We start from the raw sequence: 19,519 nt of genomic DNA on the forward strand, positions 1-19,519 counted from the left end.
CCGGGGCGGGGGCGCAGGAGCCCATTCCTAGGGGTGGAGGCAGCAGCAGAGCACAGTGCTGACAGCAAGGACTTTGGAGGCTGATTTAAGCCCAGCTCTGACGCCCTCCGCTGACCCAAGCAGGTGACCTTGGCAGATATCCAGTCTCTGAACCTCACTTTCCTACTTAAAACACAAGTAATACTGGCCCCCACATCTCTAGGTTCTCAGCTCCTAAGCTTTTCATGAGAAGGAGGCAGTAGACATGTGACAATGACCCTGGCACAAGAAGCGGTGCCTTGAAGCTGCTCCTACACTAGGAGACCTGAATACTTCATAATTCATCTTCCTTGGCGACAAGTCTAGAAAGGAAAGCCTTCCCTGGTCTCAAAGTGGCCAGCCAGCCTGGCTTGCCAGAACCTGGGTCTTATTCTTGGTGACCAGCTAGACCTAGACATAGACATAGCTAGACACTGTGGCACAGGAAGGTTTTCCAGGGAAGACAAGATTCCCATTGTCAGGAGAGACACATGAAAAAGTTCCTTTGGCCAAGAATGGGAAGAAAGGATGACTTACCCAGCTCAGTAGCCACCCAGATCAGCCACATACCTGCAGGGAGACTGCCTGGGGCTGAAGTGTTTTCCGGAAGGAGCCAGACTCCTCTCCTGTGCAGGGATGGGCTCCAACTTGCTTCCAGCTACCCTCACTTCATTCCCTTTGGTCTTCCTAGAGGGATCAGAATAGACAGAGGGCCGTTTGCCACTGGCCCCTGCTTCTTCAGAAGAGGTCATGTATCCAGGTTCCCAGGATGCGTAACTGGGCCCTGCAAATTGCTTCTCACCTACCAGCCTGGCCCAGCTCAATTTATAACAATGTAACAATCCTTCTAGGCTGGCAATCCCAGCTCTGCGAGAGGAGAGGGCTAGTTAAAGCCTTTATCACCAAGGTGAGTCTAAAGAGGCAAGAGAAACAGTACTTTCTCTGACCCCACCCCATCCCACCTTCCCCAGCTTCACTTTCCCAAGCCAGGCCTCTGAGAGTAGAAACCCCTGAACATTATTGGGAAGGCTGGGTAACGTCCATGTGGTCCCACATCAGGCCACTGGGGCTCTGTGGCCAGGTGTGTTCACCATATCCTGGCGAGCGTCCCCATGGACTGGAAGGTGACTGTGAGCATGTTCCATCATGAGCAAGGGGCTTGATGCAGGCTGAGGAACACTATGCTCTACAGAGGGCACAGGACTATGTGTGAATATCATGTGCGTATGTCGTGCGTGTGTGTGTGTGTGTGTGTGTGTGTGTGTGTGTGTGTGTGTGTGTACAAGCAAGAAAGGGAGGTTCGGAGGCATGCTGCCAGGCCCCAACCATCAACCTCCCAGTGTGGAAAGCCCTAAGTTTGAATCTCCCCACACACCAGTGATCTACTTTCAGGAACAAGTCCAGCCTGGCCAGCAGACAGAACCCACAGGGAGGGCCACACTCCATTCCCCCTCACTTCCAGGAGAAGCACCCCATTCCCACAGTTTGCCAAACAGACATACAGACAAGCATGAAGTCAATCTTGTTTGGCTCAGCGCTCAGAAAGACCCAGAAGCCAGAATCCTGGGGCACAGAGCACCTTGGGGCAAGTGCCTCCTGAGAAGACCGCCCCCTTAAGCTGCTACTCTGACAACAAGACTTTGAAAATTGACCCCCACTCCCTCCTCAGAGAACAATGACTCCATCCATGTCCCCTGTACAGGTCATTGCTGTCTTCCTTCTGACTCTCGCTTCCCTGTCCTCCCTCCACATCCAGACACACACCACGGGCTCCCGGTCTCGGGGATGGAAGCCCAGGAAAGAACCACACTCCCAAAACTAAAAGAGCAAAAAGTCACTGGAGTCGGAGGTGGAAGAGAGCCCAGGGCAACAGGCAGCCTGCATCGCGAGGGACAGACCCTCCAGGACCCTGTCTCCTTTCTTCTCTGTTTCTCTTCTCTCTGGAAATGCTGCTGCCAAGCCCTTTGAAACCAAGGATAGCTTGTAAATGTCCTGGTTGGAGATGAAACATAAGACATGAAGCCAGGGACTGAACCATGGATAATCTCCAGAGTTTTACAAGGAACAAATCATTCCTGGAGACAGGCGCTGGGGGGGGGGGGGGGAGGTGGTGAGGGACTGGGGTGAAAGGAGCTTTTCTGCAGATAACCCTGAGCTCTCTCCCCGGCAGCTTCCTTCTTGCCTGCCACAGGGGACCCACCAACTGTCTTCCCTGTGCTTCTTGCCCCTAAGCTCCTTCAAGCAGATGCCTAGTGCCCAGAGCCAGGGTAGGACGATTAGGTGGTCCCGGGGTCCCTGCATCCCCCAGACCATGGACACATTCATGCACATGGGATACAGAGGAAGTGAGAAGAAAGCAGTGCAATCTGACACACCTACATCCATCTGATGCTACTACGTGCAGCCTCTGCAGGCTCGGGCATTTGGGGAAAGAAATGAATAAGATGAATGCACTGTGGTCACTGGCATTGAGGAGCTGTTGACTTGGGGTAGGGGGAAGTGAACTTACAAGGGGATAGCAGGAACCCAATCTATGCACACATATGGGAGACTCACCCAGGGCCTCTGCAGTGTGGGGTAAGGAGAGAGACACTAATTGGAATAGAGCGACTAGGAAAGGCTTCTAGGATTCTGGCACATGGAGCAGGGATGAGAAAGAAGGAACAGCAACTCTAGGAGGCAGGACCTCAGGGGCATGTTTCTAGAATAGAGCCTGGCTAGTCTAGACTAGGCCCAGCTACAGAGATTTAGGTAAAGGGGGCATGGATAATAAAAGCAACATAATTATGATAAATAATACTGCTATCATTTATAGAGTGGGAAATCAAGCTGAAGAGGTGGGGTGTGCAGGACCAGAGCAAGCAGAGCCTATGGGAACCACTGAAGAAAATTACCCGGTCTGATGACTATTTTGCTAAGATCACACTGGTTGGGGGAGGCTAGCTAGGAACTGTCACTGTTGTGGGGGAGACCTACTGGCAAAGATGCGTGGGAGGTGGGACCCCAGGAACTGGTGCACCCAGGGGGGCCACGATGGAAGCAGGTGCAACTTGAAGGCATAGAAGGGCCACAGGAAGTGGAGGCCCGGGCATCAGTGCAGGTGAGTGCTACGCAGCTGCCCTGGAGAAGGGGCTGGGGCTGGGGCTGGGCTGGGGCCAGGAGCGTCCTGCTTCCACCTGCGTCCGGCCAACCCCTGCACTGTTCTCACCTCCTTCCTTCTTTCTGCCCCCACCCAACTCTGTCTCACTCCAGGGGACTCAAGAAGGAGCACCCCAGCCCTCGACAGCTCTCCCTCGACCTGTCACTTTCGTGAAGCCCACCGAATGGAGCCCCGCTACCACCCGCAAAACCCTCAGATGCCAGGAGATCTAGGTCTGTGTCGCGAGAACCATCACATTGGGTGGGCGTGGCCGAGGGGCCGGAGCCCTGGCTCGAGGGGCCGGAGCCCTGGCTCGAGGGGCCTAGGGGCGGGGCGGGGCGCTGGGATCGCCCACCCCTCCGTTATCGGAGCTGTCGCTGCTGCGCCTCCGGTGGCGCCTCGGGGAACTGCAGCGGCACTTCGAGCCGCCTGAGAGCATCGGCGACGCGGAGCGAGCGCGTCCTCTGCTGGTAGATTCTAATCACAGTCCCTGCGACCACTCGCCACGCAGAGGACCTTGAAAACCGGAGAATCTGGAAGGAAGTCATTGCACTGTGCCCCAACTAGGACTTCGTATGGAGGTGGGAGCACAGTAGCTCTAGTCTGGCTTGGTGGTGACCTTCGCGGACTACCTCGGGCGCACCCTCCCACTTGCCTGCCCTGCACTAAGGCATAGTCCGGGCTTCCCAGGACCGGGGTGCGCTGTCCTGCAGTGCCCTGGCCTGCTGCTGCTGTTGGCTAATATTGGTGAATACCAGGATTCGTCTACTCCCTGAACGCTGCCCTTGACTGGCAAGGCTGTGCAAGGAGGGGGCATTGGAGAGGAAGCGGCTGGGCTCTCAAAGTCTTTTGCTTCTCAAGGAGAAACTGAAGCTGCAGGCCAGAGGTTATGGTGTAACCCATAGGAAGAGGGATGGGGTGGCTGGGTAATTTAAGATTCCACATGAGACACCCATCCTTCACCCGGCCCCTAGCAGACAGACCTTGCGCATGGGGTCTGATGTGAGGGGACCTCAGATTCCCTGCATCCCACCCCCCACCCAGCTCACCCCCCATGGCTCTCCTGTGCCCTCATCCAACAAGGAAGTAGGCTGAGTTCCCTGCACAGGCAGGTGACCCCACAACAGAGCAGGGGCCCTTGACCTGTGGCTGGGGATCAGGGGAAGGGCAGAGTCCCATCACTGAGATATGAGCAGGCCAAACAGGCCAACAACACTGGAGAGCTCCCTGTTCTCCTCCCTCCCCAGCCACTCCAGCCTCATCGGAACACCTTTGCCCTCACATCTGCAGGTCCCACTCCTCCCTCCTTCCCATGTGGGGGTACTCCCAGCTACTAAGTGTGCCTATTCCAATTATGCATTCAGAACTGAGGAAATAACCACAGGAAAAGTTTGGGAACCCACTGGACCCACTGTGAGATGGACCTGAGCTAAAACTCCATTGACCACCTGACCTCCACAAGCCCCTACTCTGACACAGTGACATTTGTGTCTCCTAGGTGGTATCAGTGTAGAGCCAGTGTCCAGAAGTCCCTGAAATGTTTATTTCCTTTTCCCCAATACACACACTCTGCTATAAGACTATAGGTCCCCTTAGGAAAGGCTGGAAGAAAGATGAACAGTATGCATTTTGGCAGCATACTAAGGTTCTTCCTTAAGGGGTCCCTGCCTCCCCTTCATTCAAGTAGTTCTGGGTCTGTAAACTGGTTCAAATCTGGGAATTGATTGAGGAGTCATGACTGTTTTAATGATTTAAATTAGACTTTATTTACTTCACCTAGAACTCTTCTGTTCATACAGATTAATAATTCATTAGGCTTCCCATCTATTCACTTCTAGGGACACCATAATCAACTAGCCAACACCATAAGTTAGAGAGAGTCAAACTCTTCTGATTGCTGCTTTGACTCTGCTGTCCATTGGGGTAACCATACCCACCTTGACTTTAGTGATACAATTAGCCCCGTTGCATTTAGGTTTCCCAATTCCACAGCAAGCAGTTATTCTAAGTTCTGGCTCACACAGAAGTGATCACGAGCTCCCTTAGGATGCTGGGGTTCCCCTCACAAATTTACTCCTCACAATGGTGATGAATGGCATATCCTCCGAATCCTCCCAGGGTGAGTAAGCTAATCTTAAATCACAAATCCACTCTAACATTCCAATCTCCCTAAGCCTTTGGATCCCTTTCTCTATTAAACCAAGGCAGGTCTGGCATTTCAACTCCATTTAGTGTGGGCTACCTTTTGGTCCGTGTTTCAACCAACTAAACAAACTGTTAGAACCCTTTCTAACCCACTGAGCTGCAATGTAAATCCAGAATCTATTTAGTGATCCCTATCAATAAATTCAGCCTGATTCAACTTATGTTCTCCCGCACCCTTATCTTACCCCTTAATATCCATTCCCATACACACTCCTCAGATTTCTGTTAACATAAATTGAAAAAACCATGTAGTTCTTTTAAATATATCGTACCTCCTCATAGGTCACATTTTACACTCTCCCTACAGGGCTTGGAGCAAGTTTGTTGCTGTCTCAGGGCCTTTGCATGTGCTGTGCCTCTCCTTGCTGCTCTCATCTGTCATTGCTGAGTTGAGATGACCCCTCCCCAGCATCCTCCTCTCTGGAAGCAAAGCACCAACCCCCAATCCCCCCTCCACACATCCTAGTATCATTATTCTGCTGTAGTTGCTCACAGCCCTTCTTACCATCTGACATGAATTTACTTTCTCTTCAACTATGCCGTAAGACCTTGAGGGCAGGCTTCATCTGTCTTGCTTACAGCTGCATCCCCAGCACCAAAGCTGGAACGTGGCATAAAACAGGTGCTCAATAAATATTTGTGGAACAAATGAAACAACTGTGAAAAGCCTGGCCCTTGTATTCTGGCATCTCCAATGTTGTTAATAAACAGAGCAGGCTTAGATTTCATTTGTTTATTCATCATCTCCTGATTACTCCAGAGAGCATTCGAGATGGGAGGGAGCATCACCCACCTTCTCAGATGGTAAGAATTTCAGCATGTGTGCGGTAAGGCATCGTCATTGTGCCCTGGGAAGGTGTGAACTGTAGTAGGCTGTGAGCTCCAGAACCCCCAGCCTTGTGCGGTCAAGGTGATGGAGCAATCACTGCTTTCCTAAGCCCGAGTGAGGTAAGCAACAGCCACACAGATGGTGAAACAGGGTTCAGGATTTCTCCTCTCATAACTGAGAGACCAGAGGTCTGTCCTCTCGGCCCCATGGGTCACGGATCATCAGTACTCTGGCTGCTTGGAAGGGTTTAACCAGAGCAAATCATGTAGTGACTGGGGTTAGAGCAGTCGGCTGGGGACACCTCTGTTTGCACTCTGTCGCCTAGCACAGACCGAGGGAGATGGACACCAGCTTTGGTAACAGCCAGAGCCCATCTCAGAATTGAGCCCTGAAGGCGTGAGTCCAGACAAGCAAAGAGAGGGCAGTGGGCTGAGAAGTGAAGGTGGGGGTACACTATCATTCACAGATGAGCCAGGCCTAAACCCATGTTCCTGAGGCTCCTGTGTAAGTCAGAGGCCAAGATAAGCCAACAGCTGGGTCTGTCCTGGCAGTGGGATATAGGACACAGGTAGCAAACCAGTGCTTTTCCCAAAGAGAGCCTGTGCAGAGCCAAAGCCTTGGGAGCCTTCCTGATGTTTCAGCCACCCCGCCTTCCCCATCTGAATGTCCGGGGCTCCAGTTCCAAGTGGGGAGAGCCAGAGTGTGGCCACCACGCAGTGCCCATCTGGGGTGGGTGAGGGCTGCTCGCCTACTTCCTCTGGGAAGCTGAAGTTTCTTTGTCTGAAAGAAAAGAAGGAGAGGAGAGAAAAACCAGTCCTGCTCAATTATGTCTCGGACACCATTCCCTGTGCTAGCCTCCTCTGCTCCAGCCTTCAGGTCAGGAAATCTAGGAGAACCCAGGCACCCAGCTTTGGGGGAGTCTGTGTACCCCATCCCAAGATCTGCAAGAGAACTCAGAGCCTCTTCTTCCCTCACACGGACAGGGGATGAATACTACAAAAGGACAAAAGCATCATTGTACTTGATCATGCACCAGCCCCTATGGACATCCTTGTTTAACTCCCACAATGATGGCACCAAGCAGATGCCATCAGCAGCCCCATTTTACAGAGGATGAAACTAAGATTAGAGACTGGCCATAGTCTTATAGGCAGCAAGCAAGGAGCTAGGAGTTGAGCTACAAAGGTTGGGGAGGAGAATCAAGGGTGGCTAGATGTGCAAACAGATGTGTGTTGATTTGTGAGCTTTTGTGTGAGCAGGAGAGCAAGGCCACAGAGAAAGCTGAGCTCAAATAAAATGCACAAAAATGAAACACAGCTCCCCAAAACAAACTACCACTAATAAAAATACTGCCAACAGGAACGCATATTTGAGCTATTACGATGTGCCAGGCCCCAGCTGCACAGCCTCAGCCCTCACCCTCTGCCCACCTGCCTCCCACTCCAGTCAGGGCAGGAGTCAGGCCTCTGGATAAAACCCTTCAACACATTTGCCCTCAGATGTCTCCTTTCTGGGACACATGTGATCAATCACTCACAGGAGGCAGGAAATCTGTCCTCTTGTCCCCATCCTGAAGCTATCTTTTGGGGTGACCCTGGGCGGTCCTGGGCAGCATGCTTTGGTGACCCCATGTCACTATAAGTGGATGAAAACGGTGTTGCCCCACCACCACCAAAAGCCTCTAAAATATACGACAGGCTTGTCTGTGCCATCTGCCTGATGGCAAGCTCACCTTTAGGGACAAACTTCAGAGAACTGCTGAATATTCAGAAGCGGGATTGCCCCCGCTTTGGGCCATCGTTCAGGAACTCATGGCCCAAACCATTGCCACACCTGCCGCAGGAGACCTAGGAAGACCACAAAACAGCCACGTGAATTTCTGGACACAAAACAGCCACAGCAATGGTCTCTCCTGCCACCAGCAGACAGTGTCCACCCCATGCCCATTTTCCAAGGTAACTGCTGGCAAGAGAGGGTTGATTTCCATCCTGGAGCCTGTGCAGGAAAGTCGTCCTGTTTCCCTCTTCCCACCAGGACCCCAAGCTCTCCCCATAGCTTCCCTGCCTGAGGCCAGAGAGGTCTGGGATAGACTCTAAGCCTCTAGAGCTGTGGAAGTAAGAGAAGGAAGGAAAGGGTGGCCAACACCCTCCTCCCCTCCCCCCTGCTGCTACCACCCACCTTTAAGGCTTCAGGCTGATTGTGATCTGGACGCTTGGCCACACTGTCAGCATGGATGGTCTCGGTGAAAGCTGGCCATGGAGACGAATGTGCATACTTTGAGCAGCTGGAAAAGAGCTCATAGCCACACTTGGCGCACACATAGACACCTGGAGGCGGAAGGAGAGGCATAAGCAGAGACACTGCCTTTAGCCTCTCTGGGGTGAGTTCCCAAACCCTCAGACCCAGGACAATACAGCATCGTCCCCATTTGCAGAGTGACCTGCACACCTTCCCCACATCTCCATCTACCACCCCCAGGCCTGGGTATTGGTCTGTGGAGGAGACACATCACTGAGCTCACATTTAGTGGTTCTTAGCATGTGCCAGAGACCAGAGAGCCACTTTTCACACTTATCTCATTGATTCTCAAAAGTCCTGTGATGCAGACCTAACCATTGTATAGATGAGGAAGTTGAGGCTTGATGATCCAAAACATTCAGCTAGAGGGTGTGCAGCCAGGAAGGAACCCAGGGAATCTAATCAGATCACAGCACTCTCACCCCTTGCAGGCCCCACACAGTGGGGGCTCTGACATAGCCAGCACCACCACCTAGCCCTCCTCCTTTCCCAAGTGGCTTTCCTGCTGCCCAGTGAAGCCTTGAGCTGGACACCCAGCCACTGGCCTGCTCTTCATGCAGGAAGAGAATGGTATCAGCAAAAAGGCATCCAGGCCAGACAGAGGGCCCAGGAAAACAGAGGGCCCGGAAAAATACATTTTGAACTATCCTCAAAAGGGTGGACAGGATGTTGCAAAACTGACTTGCAAAACAGGAAGCAGGTACTCCCCAGCCTGGGGACACCCTCACCCTTTACCAGTAACTGGAGGAGGTCACGAAGAGGAACCAGGAGCTACTGTGGGAGTGGAGTTTCCAGCTTGGCAGAGCAGTCTGAGGGGCCCATAGCCAAAGGGTTTCTGGGGAGGGCTTTGCCCAGAGGGTCCTATGTCACAGCTGACATCCATAGATGCCCGATGTCAGAGCCTAGCCCCCTAGAGGGCTGACACTCAACAGATCCCATGCCAAGTAAGTTGCTTCCTTAGTATTGCCTGTAGCATGTTTTTACCAAATTAGTCCACTAGCAGGCAGCACAACCCAGAAGGGGACTCACCACGGCTTCTCAAAGCCTGGGGCCAGGGCTGAGGGCTGGCCATGCCCCATGCCCCAAGCCCCCCACCCCCACCCCGACTCTCCCCTTCCAGTCCTATTCTGTTCAACTTCACTACACTGGCCACTGGTGGCCTGGCAACACTCCTGGTTACTCAACACCAGGGTCTCTGCGCAGATGAGAGAGGCATCTAAGCCGGCATATTCAGATGAGAACAGGGCATTCCGTGCTTGGGGCTTACGCTGCACGTCCCAGGAACGGGGAGGGGAAGGCCAGAGGTAACATCTGGGAGCGGGAGCTGCCACGAGGAGGAGCAGCCCTGTCACAGGAGCTGCCCCTGAACAAGATCTTCCACCGTGTCCCTCTGAAGTCTAGATCCTGACCCGTATCCCTGCCCCGGCGCACCACCTCCATGTGCCCTGACCCCATAGATTTCCCCCCGGAAACGGATATGGTCGCACTCAAGGCCTTTCCTCCTGGAGGACAGTAAATCTCTCTCTAATGTCCCCTCCTCTCAGGCACCCCTACTCCTCCCTCCTCCATTATCCCCTTTACCCATATGCGCTCCTCCCATGCGGTCACACTCGTCCCCTCCCATTCCCGGGGCTCCAGGGCTCCATTACCACCAGAGGGCAGTGACGCCCCCGCTAATGTGTGCCCTTGCCCCTCTGCCCTCCCAGAAGGTCACAGGTTGTACCGGGCTCAAAGTGGTTCTGGAAAACCTCGCCCCCGAAGAAGCTGCAGAACGACATGACGCCAACAGGACCGCTGCACGCTCACTGCCTCTGACAGATCTGAGGCCACACACACAAGATCCCTGGCATGCGCCCGGCCCCGCACCCTGAGGCTCCGCCCCCTCCTAAGAACTTGCCCTCTTCCCTTTTCCCAGCAGACCCCGCCCATTGACTGCTCCTGAGCTGCGTCCCCGAGGCCCCGCGCCAGGGGGCGCCGCTGAGCTGCGCTGGGTGTGGAGTGGCGGCCACGCGCATCCTGAGCCGCGCGCGCTCTCCCAGCCCAAGAGCTAAGCCCCGGCCACCCGCCGTCGACTGTCCTTTCCATCCCCTCAACTCAGACACCGTGGGAAGAGTTGCCTCCGGCCTTTATTAGACAAGGAGGACAGGAGAGGGTCGTGCGCCCTTCTTTCAGGCTCCTTCCATACTAAGCCGCCTACAAGTCTCCCGAGGTATCCAGCTTTTCCTTCTCAAGATGCTTCTTCTGGGGACCCTGTGTGGGTGGGGGGCAGGAGGAGCGTTAGTCACAGGGGTCTGGCTCGGAATACTGCCCCTGGCCAGCTGCCTACGTCACCCAGGGTAGGCCCTGCCGCCCCCCACCACCATCGGTCCCTCCTCTACCTTTTCTAGCAAGAATCAGTGCCCAGGGCTGGACTCCTAAAATCTCTCTCCTATGGATGAGTGCAGGGAGCCTCCCGCTACCCCATCTGCTCCTGCTTCCCCATTCTCGGACAGATGGGATGTGAGGTTCGGTCCCAGAGAACAAGGGGGATTGGGCTCACCATGAAGACCTTCTTCTCTTGGGCTGTCTGGAAGCAGCCATGTCCGAACTTTGAGGTAGTGTCAATGAACTTGAGTTCAATATTCTCCAGGGCCCGGCGACTGTGGTGCACCAGGAGGGACTGGGACCGCGGCAGAGGAGATCCTCAAGACAGAGGTCCCCACCCTCAGGCAACCCCCAGTCTACTCACCCATCTCCTGCCAGAATCCCTCCCTTTTTTGCTCTCCCCATCTCCCACCTATCTCCTGTCAGTCCCCACCCCTCCCACATTCCATGGGGCTCCTGCTCCCCAGCTTCCGAGCCCACCACAGGTGCTGACCTTCCTTAGCGTGATGACCCGCTTCTTGGTTCCTGCGATGCAACCCTTCAGCATGACAAAGTCGTTGTTGACTTCCCCATAGTGAGGGAAGCCGCCCTGCGGGGAGGCAAATAAGGGTCCAGGCCAGAAAAGGAGCTGCTGAGTAGGGGGATGGCTGGGAAGCCTGGCAGAACTACTATAATCAGCTGTGATTGGAAGGAACCAGTGCTGGTCCCCTGGCCAGGGGACGAAACCCTCAATCACTAATCAGAGCAGCACCTGAGCCACACCCTAAGTCCTCTCCTACACTGTCTCATTCAACAATCTACACTTTATGCAGGGGGAAATGGAGGCTCAGAGGGGTGGAGTCACCTGCTCCAGCACAGGCTGGGGCTAGGGTTCAAGCCCAGGCAGCTTGACTCCAAGGACACAGTCAGAGCTGCTGCATGCCACACCCTGTGACAGCAGCTGGAGTATGAGCTGTCTGCAGAAGAGGCTCAGAGGATGTGGGAAGGCAGGGGTTTGTTCCACCAGGCGGCTGCTCATTGGGGCCTGAGCTCTTGGGGCATAGCAACACCCACACACCTGCCCACACATGTACACCAGGCCCCCTCAGCCAAACTGGCTTCCCACCCTTACCAGTGGTGTGATAGACTTGTCAGTCACGTCATAACTGGTAGACGCGTTATTCTTAACCACCTTCCCGTCCTCCATATGCGGCCCTTGGCCAATGCGGTAGATCTGCCAGGAGAATAGGGCACATTGGGAGCAGCAGGTAGCCTCTAGGGCCAGAGGTGTGTCCACACCCATCAGCATGTGGGCTTAGACCCAGGCACCAATGGGGACATTTCAGAGCCTTCGGGGAACCAGGTCATATACCCCACCGACAGGTCTGGTCACAGCACGTCCCCCTCACCAGCACTGTGGACACACCTTCTTGTTGAGCTCTGTGCGGTGGTGGTAGCCCTTTTGCCCAGCACGGGCAATGGAGCAGCCCACACGGGCAGGGTGCCAGGCACCGATGCAGGCCACCTTTCGCAGCCCCTTGTGGGTCTTCCGAGGCAGCTTCTTGGTATGCCAGCGGCTCGTGACCCCTGCAGGGAGGAGGAGCTAGTGGGTGAGAAGCCAGTCTGGACCCCATCCCCTCCAGGCAGCCTTCTAGGAGCTGCCATCTCGCCTGGCCCTACCTTTGACGCCCCGGCCCTTGGTGACAGCAATGACATCAATGACCTCACTCTGACTGAACACGCTGTGCACCGGCACCTGCTTCTCCAGCCGGGCCTGGGCCCAGGCCACCTTTTCAGCCACTGTGCCACCATTCAGCTGGATCTCCATGATGTGGGCTTTCTTCTGCCGGAAGGGCAGCAGCTTCATCTGTAGGACACAGCACGGCCAGTCGGTTCCCAGAGGGTCACACCCCCCATTTGCAGACATGGCATGACCAGCTGATGACCCTTGGCAGGCTTGCATGCCTTCATTCATTCAGCAGATGTTCCTCTGCCTGGTCTGGCTGTGTGCCATGTCCTGTGCTAGGTATGGGGCACAGCATGGAATGAGGCAGACAGGTCCCAGCCCTCATGGAGCCACCAACTAGTTAGAGGACAGAAGTCAAGTAAACTCTCGGAGAGAGCTAAGTATTCTGATGGAGTATCAGGGGGTGGAGGGGACAGTATTGCACATGGGGTGGTCAGGGAGGGCCTCTCCAGGGAGGTGACACCAGTAATAAGACAGAGCCACTGCGTGAAGATCTAAGAGCTTTTAGGGCAGAAGAGACTGCATGTGCAATGTCTCTGAGACAGGGAAGATGCTGAGGAGTTGGGGAGATAGGAAAGAGACCAGAAGGTCTAGACCACGGGGAGCAAGGAGAGGGGAGTACAGGATGGAGTCAGGTGTGAACAGGAGCCTAGCCAGACAGATCTTGTAAGGAGGAACTCGAGGTTTATTCCAAGAGCGGAGTTTGACAAGATTAGATTCACATTTTTAAATATCTCTGCCTGCTGTTGTGTGAGGTACAGGCTGTGGGGACACACAAGTGGAAGCAGGAACACAGTATAATGCTCAACAATGAGTATTTATGGAGCACCTACTGCATACAAGGCTCTTGGTGAGTTCTGGGAGCACAGCACTTAACAGGCAGCCGTGGCCCCTGCCCCATGGAGCTCAAGGAAAAAGAATGTTAACCAATGACACAAGTAACCAGGAACTGCAAGAGTGAGCGTAACTGGGATTGGGAAGCTCAGGGCCTATGAAAGGTTTCCCTGAGGACAAGACACCCAGGAATGTTCTAGAATAAGCCAGAGGGTTTTGGTAACCTTTCAGCCAACATCAAGCCAGGTGCCATGTACGATTCACACACACACTTGTGCCAAAACCCACAGGGAGGCAGCCAGGCCTCTACACCAGACACTTGACAGGAGATCCAGGCCCTTCAGGGCATTTCAGGGCCTTGGTTGACCACTGGGCACGGCCCATGCCCCACAGCCCTCAGAGCACTCTGACGTCTAGCAGCCCATCCCTGAGGCTTTGGGAGGCCAACCCTTTGGGCCTGTGCCTGGGGCTCTTGGTATTTTTAGGCTGACATTTACCAGGGCTCTGAGGGAGGGTGAGCCCAGGGTGTGGACAGGCAGATGGTGTGGACAATGGTGTAGGGGACTGACCTGGGTGTGGACGATGACCCGAATGACCTTGCAGTACTTCTTCATGGCAGCAAAGTCTTTCTGGAGCTGCTTTTTGCCATTGGCATCGCGCCACCTCTTGCAGGCCTTTGTGAAGGCTTTTTTCTTGCTCTTGTGCCTGAGTCATGCACAGAGGGTGCTCAGAGGGGCCAGTCAGGCAGCTCCCTGGACCTGTCCTGCCCCTGCCTGCCAGCCACCCACAAAGCATGGGTCTTAGAATTAAAAATGTTCTCTTCCTTCCTCCTTTCCTTCCCAGGGGCCTACCCTGGGAGTCCCTGGGCTGGCTCCAGTCACCATCTTTAAGCACAGACTGTCCCTCCCTCTCTGGGCCTCTCTGGGCTTCCTCTGTAAACCAGTCACCGTCCCTGCCTCCCGGGGCCTGAGGGTGCGTGGCAGATGCACAGGAGTTTGGGGAAGGGGTGTGCCAGCCACCTGCATACATTGCTACAGCTGCTGACCCCACTTAAAGTGAACAGCTGGTACTGGCCAGGTGCCATGCACGACGTTCCTAACCCTCACTGGAACTCTGGGTGGTGGACGCTGTTATCCCCATTCTACAGATGAAGAAGCCAAGGTTCAGAACGGTCAAAGCCCCTGGATGAGGGGCAAATTGATAACAATAGAAACAAGGAAAACAAGGCCAGCTGGCATTTGCAGAGCACTTCCTCTGTGCTGAGCCCTTGACCCACTTTGCTCATCTAACAACAGCCCCAAAATGCAGGAACCTTTCCCATCTTCATTTGATGGTGTCTGTGGCATGAGGTGCAGAGGTGATATGAGGCTCTAAGAGGTCAGCCAGTTTGCCTTGGTCACACAGCCCACACTGACACTAGTGACCAAACTCGTCACCTCCCATAGAAGGCCAGGGCTGGGCTGTGTCTCTGCCTCTGTAAGTAGGGTGATATCTGTGAGTTTCCTCAGGCAGAAGGGCCTTCCCTTTCGGGACCTATGCCAGGAAGAATTGAAGCCTAAGAATGCCTTTCTTTCTGATAAATAGAGCTTGTTAGTTGGCTGTTTCTCTTTTCACCCTGGCTGCTAGGAAGCTCGGAGCCAACTGTGATATTTTGTCAAATTATTCCTTTATTTAACTTTGAGGATTAAAATATTTGTCTCTTCTTTTTCCTCTATCCCAATGTCCTCTCCTGCCCACTGAATTTCCTTAATTTACTGTGCAAGCACACACACACACACTGTCCTGCCTTCCACACACTATTGACATTTCTCCTCCTGCTCACCCCCATCATTCTAGCACAGGTCTGGGAAGTGAAGTGGTCCCACCAGCCCACACACGGTCCACTCTAGGGCGCTCACCAGTCCTTGTAGAATCGCCGGCGGCACTCGTCACTGAGGTGCTCTGCAAAGATGGTCTTGAAGCTCCGCAGGCCTCGAGGAGTGGCCACGTAGCCCACGACACCCACCACCACCAGGGGCGGTGTCTCCACAATCGTCACAGCCTCCACTTCCTCCCGCTTGGAAATTTCTGGATAAGACCCAGAGACATGGGCATAGAGGGGAGCCTTCAGGGCCCATGGGTAAGGGGACAGAGTGGAAAAGCCAACTGTAGCCCCTCCTGCCTGAAGGAAGATGGAGCATCACAGCCCCGGGGCTGCTGGGGACAGAGGCCCTCATGACCAGGGCCCCAGCCAACCTCCAACCCTCAGCCTGCCCACTCCCTGTCCCTTCTCTCCCTGCTCTGCCCTGGGCATGGAGCAGCTGCTGTTCCAGATCCCACAGGTTGTCCATGCTAGCTCTGACTCTGAGATCTCAGACAAGACCTGACCTGCTTCCTGCCTCAGTTTCCCCACCAGACCCTCCAGGAATGGACTAGGAGAGCAACAGCCAGGGCAGCATCCCCCAAAGGGTGGAGTTGAACCTCTTTTAGTGGGGCACAAAGGACCCATTTTTTATTTTAATAGTTATGAATGTATGTTGATGAATTCTAGGAAAAAAAACTATAACTTGCCCAAAACCCATGATTTTATAGCTGTTATTACTGAGGCTGATACAAAGTAAAAGAAGTGTATGTTTAAAAAATACATTAAGAGAAATGAAGAACAGGTGAGTAGTTGCCAGAAGGTTGGGGGGATAGCTGTGGCTATAAAAGGCCACAGGGAGACCCAGGAACAGATGGAATGTTACAAAGCGCTGCATGTAATAGAGCCATGTAGAACTAAGTACACACATGCGCACGTGCACACACAACTGGGGAGACGTGGGTCTATATCCGGTTTTGACATATAGCCTTACGAGAGTTTTCCACCAGGAGAAACTGGGCGAAGGGTACATGGGATTCTCTCTGCATAGTTTCTTACAACCACATGTGAATCTACAATGATCTCAAAACAAAAAGCATATTGAGGGCCTGCCTTTGAATCCTAGCTCTGCCACTTACTAACTGGGCCACTGGCAAGTTTCATAACTGCTCCATTTCCTAAGCTGTAAACTGGGGGCATTGACAGAACTCACCTCAATGGGTGGCCAGCTGTCAGTACTTAATGACAGTGAGCATTCTGACTGCGATTCTCATGAGCAGGGCCTCGCTCTTTCTGAGGCCCTTTCCCATCTTGGAGTCCAGTTTTGGCTCCTAGCATCTGGAAGTTTCTCCAGATCATCTGGTGGTCAGGGATGCTCTGTCCAACCCCCTACCCCCACCCCCAGCTGTGTGTCCCTCTCTGGGCACTCACTGAGCCCCGGACGGTGGACCTCTCGCAGAGTATGTGTCATGCCAGCCTTGTAGCCCAGGAAAGCCGTGAGGTGCACAGGCTGGCTAGGGTCATCCCGAGGCCATGTCTTCACTTTGCCCCTGTGCCGGTGGCTCCTCTTATGGGGCAGGAAGCCCAGATGTCCATGACGAGGGGCAGAGAACTTCCGGTGGGACTGGGAGCAGGAGAAGAGGTTTGGTCAGAGTTGGGGTTGCCCTGGTAGAGGTGGCTGGATGGTCCCAAAGCCCAGACGCAGAGAATTGAGCTAGAGACCCCAGACTGAGGCCTGATGGATTTCAGGGCCTCCATCTGTCTGCAGGAAAGGAGGGAAAGGTTCACCCACCGGCAGTGTCTTAGAGATGGAGCCAGCCTCAAGCCCTTCTCACCCACAGGTTTCCTGCCTCAGTGGGCTCAGCTTGGCTGGGCCTAGGAGGGGCAGGCCCACACTGTGGCAAGGGCTACAGGGGCAGGGGGCCACTGCCACTCATTCATCTTCTCTATTCTAGGCCGGGCAGCCTGAGCCGGTCCCTGCTGTCCCCTCCAATCTTCTACTCCCCCACAGGTCCAAGAACTGTCCCTGCTGGAGGAGACTCCAAAAGCCCACCTGCCCTTCCCCAAGAAGCCACCTTACTCCAGCTCCAGCCCCCCAGCCCACTGACCATGGTGGCTGGTCCCTGCAGGTCAGGAAAGAAAGGGGCCTTCCTGCCAGACGCCGGAGGTCGAATGGCAGGGCCAGGACACACAGCAGCCAGATCCCAGATTTAGCCCCTGGCAGAGGAGCTTGGCCATCTCCCGTGGTGCGCCAGGCGCAGGCCTGGCTCAGGGCGGGGCAGTAGAGGGAGGCATTAAATAGGCCACCTGGGGTGGGGACACCTGGAGCCAGGGTTGGCACTCCTTTCCTCAAGGGCCCTGGGACAGGGTCACACACCCACTTTGTTTTCTGCCTCGTGAGCCCCCATCTTAGGACAGGAACAACTTGGCCTGGTGGAGTAAAGGAATCCCAGCTGAGGGCTTCTCTCAAGCAGCTGCCCACAAAGAGGGTCCAAGTCCAATTCGCTGGCATTGAGGCAGAGGGGATTCCTGTCCTGTTCTAAGTGGTGTCAACCTGAGCTGCACAAAGAGGGGAGGGATGGGTAGGGTTGACTCTGCCTAGAGGATCACCAGGGCCCTGATTCAATATGAGAATCCCTCATAGCTGTGACCCAAGAACATTTAGATATTTTTATGAACTTAAGTTTTGCATGAAAAGGAGATTAAAATTTCTTATTATTTTTCTATTATTTATTATTGTTTATTCCTACAGTACCTGGTCTTCTTAGGTGGTCTCCTATCCAAGTACTAATCAGGCCCGACCCTGCTTAGCTTCTAAGATCAGACAGGATCAGGCTTGTTCAGAGTGTCATGGCCATAGACCATGGAGCATGGCTCCACTGGGGTGCGAACCCAGGACCTTCTGTGTGTAAAGTAGACGTGCTAACTGCTACACTATGGAACCATATCCATCTTATTTTTGTATTCAAAGATTCTATGGTTATAAAGTTCTGTAGCTTTAGAACCAGTTTTATATGTCTAAGATGTTTCTGAGGGTCTGTGGATTTTACATCACTCAGTGCTAAGATTCTGTGCTACTAGAATGTCACGGTTCTCTGTTTCCATTGCTGTTTTTGTTTTGTTTTGTTTCGTTTTGTTTTTATGAATTACAAAACTACTTTTAATACCTTGGGCTGAGCCCCACAGGAATGAAATCACTAGGAAGAGGTTGTAACCCCTTCCACCCTAAGAGTGGCCCCAGGGAGAGAGGCTACCTGAGGGAAGGAAACTCAGAAGGGACTACTGCAGACTCAGGGCAGAGGGAATGCCATCAGTACTGGGACCCATGAGTACTATAGGACACTTAGGTGTGGCAGGACTCACTCCAGAAACACAGCCCAAGGACCAGAGGGTCAGACATGGAGCCACAAAGCTACTTGGATGGGTTCCTCTCTCTTGCTTGCCTTTTTCTGCTTCTGCTACATGATCTCTGAGTCCCTCTTCTCCCAGGCAACAGCAGAAAGCCATCATCTTGGCGATGTCAGGGCATCATGGCAATGGGAGAGGCTCTGCCCTGTCTCCGTTGGGTCCCCTCATTCAGTCTGATGTTACAGGCTAATGTTAGGATTCTTTGGGTCTGACAATGTCTGTTTCTAAGAGTTCATGATTTGAAGATTTGACATTTCTGTGATTCCAGATTCTATGTGTCCATAGAGTTGATGGCTCTGTGTCCGTGATCCCAGCCTCTGGGCAGGAAGTACCCCATACCTTCCCTGGTGCCAGCCATGGGCCATGCTAGGTATGGAGATCACAGAAGGCAGCCAGCAGGACCCTGATCAGTGCAGCTACCTCGGGGGCACAACAATGCTCAGGGCAAAAATGGAACCATCAGAATGCCCTGAGCCCAGAGTAGGAGCCATCTCTCCCTATAGGTGGGGACTCCAAGGGGCAAGCCCTGCCTTCTCTGCCCCAGGCAGGTTCCCCAAGCTCAGTGGCATCAGTCAGTCCATAAGGGGCCCTGGCAGGTATAGTGGAGCCCACAAAGGACTACAGGGAATGGGTAATCCAAGAAGTCATCTGGAAGAATAGTTGGTGTTTTCTGTTGACTTTGTGGTGTTATTTGTTTGTTCCACCAGCCTGAGTCCTCCAGAAGAGCCCAGCTGTGTTCACCTTGTTCCCTGCTGCACTTGGCACATGACTGCACGCCGTTGGAACTAAATAAATACCCGTGTGAATCTCCTTTTAGAATGTAAGCAGGGGTGCTCCACAGACAGAGACCCAGGGAGG

General features: G+C 53.8%; 2 protein-coding genes and 1 pseudogene across 3 annotated transcripts; all 3 read right to left on the reverse strand.

Moving 5' to 3' along the window:
• Positions 1-6,080: 6,080 nt before the first annotated feature.
• Positions 6,081-10,371, reverse strand: MSRB1 (methionine sulfoxide reductase B1). 2 transcript variants are annotated; one of them, XM_039884927.1, is made up of 4 exons: positions 10,213-10,368; positions 8,370-8,518; positions 7,924-8,038; positions 6,717-6,971 (listed from the first exon to the last, which is right to left on the reverse strand). In XM_039884927.1, exons 1-4 carry the CDS (start codon positions 10,265-10,267, stop codon positions 6,940-6,942), a joined length of 351 nt encoding a protein of 116 aa, XP_039740861.1. In that variant the 5' UTR covers positions 10,268-10,368; the 3' UTR covers positions 6,717-6,939. The 2 variants fall into 2 exon arrangements, with proteins under 2 accessions (XP_039740862.1, XP_039740861.1); XM_039884928.1 differs by lacking the exon at positions 7,924-8,038 and having other exon boundaries at positions 6,081-6,971; positions 10,213-10,371.
• A 22-nt stretch (positions 10,372-10,393) lies between these two features.
• Positions 10,394-19,026, reverse strand: RPL3L (ribosomal protein L3 like). Its single transcript, XM_039885572.1, has 11 exons — positions 19,001-19,026; positions 17,089-17,128; positions 16,685-16,877; positions 15,312-15,480; positions 13,983-14,118; positions 12,513-12,699; positions 12,259-12,419; positions 11,965-12,066; positions 11,347-11,442; positions 11,029-11,148; positions 10,394-10,739 (listed from the first exon to the last, which is right to left on the reverse strand). Exons 1-11 carry the CDS (start codon positions 19,024-19,026, stop codon positions 10,683-10,685), a joined length of 1,287 nt encoding a protein of 428 aa, XP_039741506.1. The 3' UTR covers positions 10,394-10,682.
• On the reverse strand, positions 17,997-18,115 carry LOC120620666 (uncharacterized; annotated as a pseudogene).
• Positions 19,027-19,519: the final 493 nt, after the last annotated feature.

The sequence above is a fragment of the Pteropus medius genome, unplaced genomic scaffold, assembly GCF_902729225.1.
Source record: "Pteropus medius unplaced genomic scaffold, Ma_sr-lr_union100, whole genome shotgun sequence".
In the NCBI taxonomy this organism is placed as follows: Eukaryota; Metazoa; Chordata; class Mammalia; order Chiroptera; family Pteropodidae; genus Pteropus; species Pteropus medius.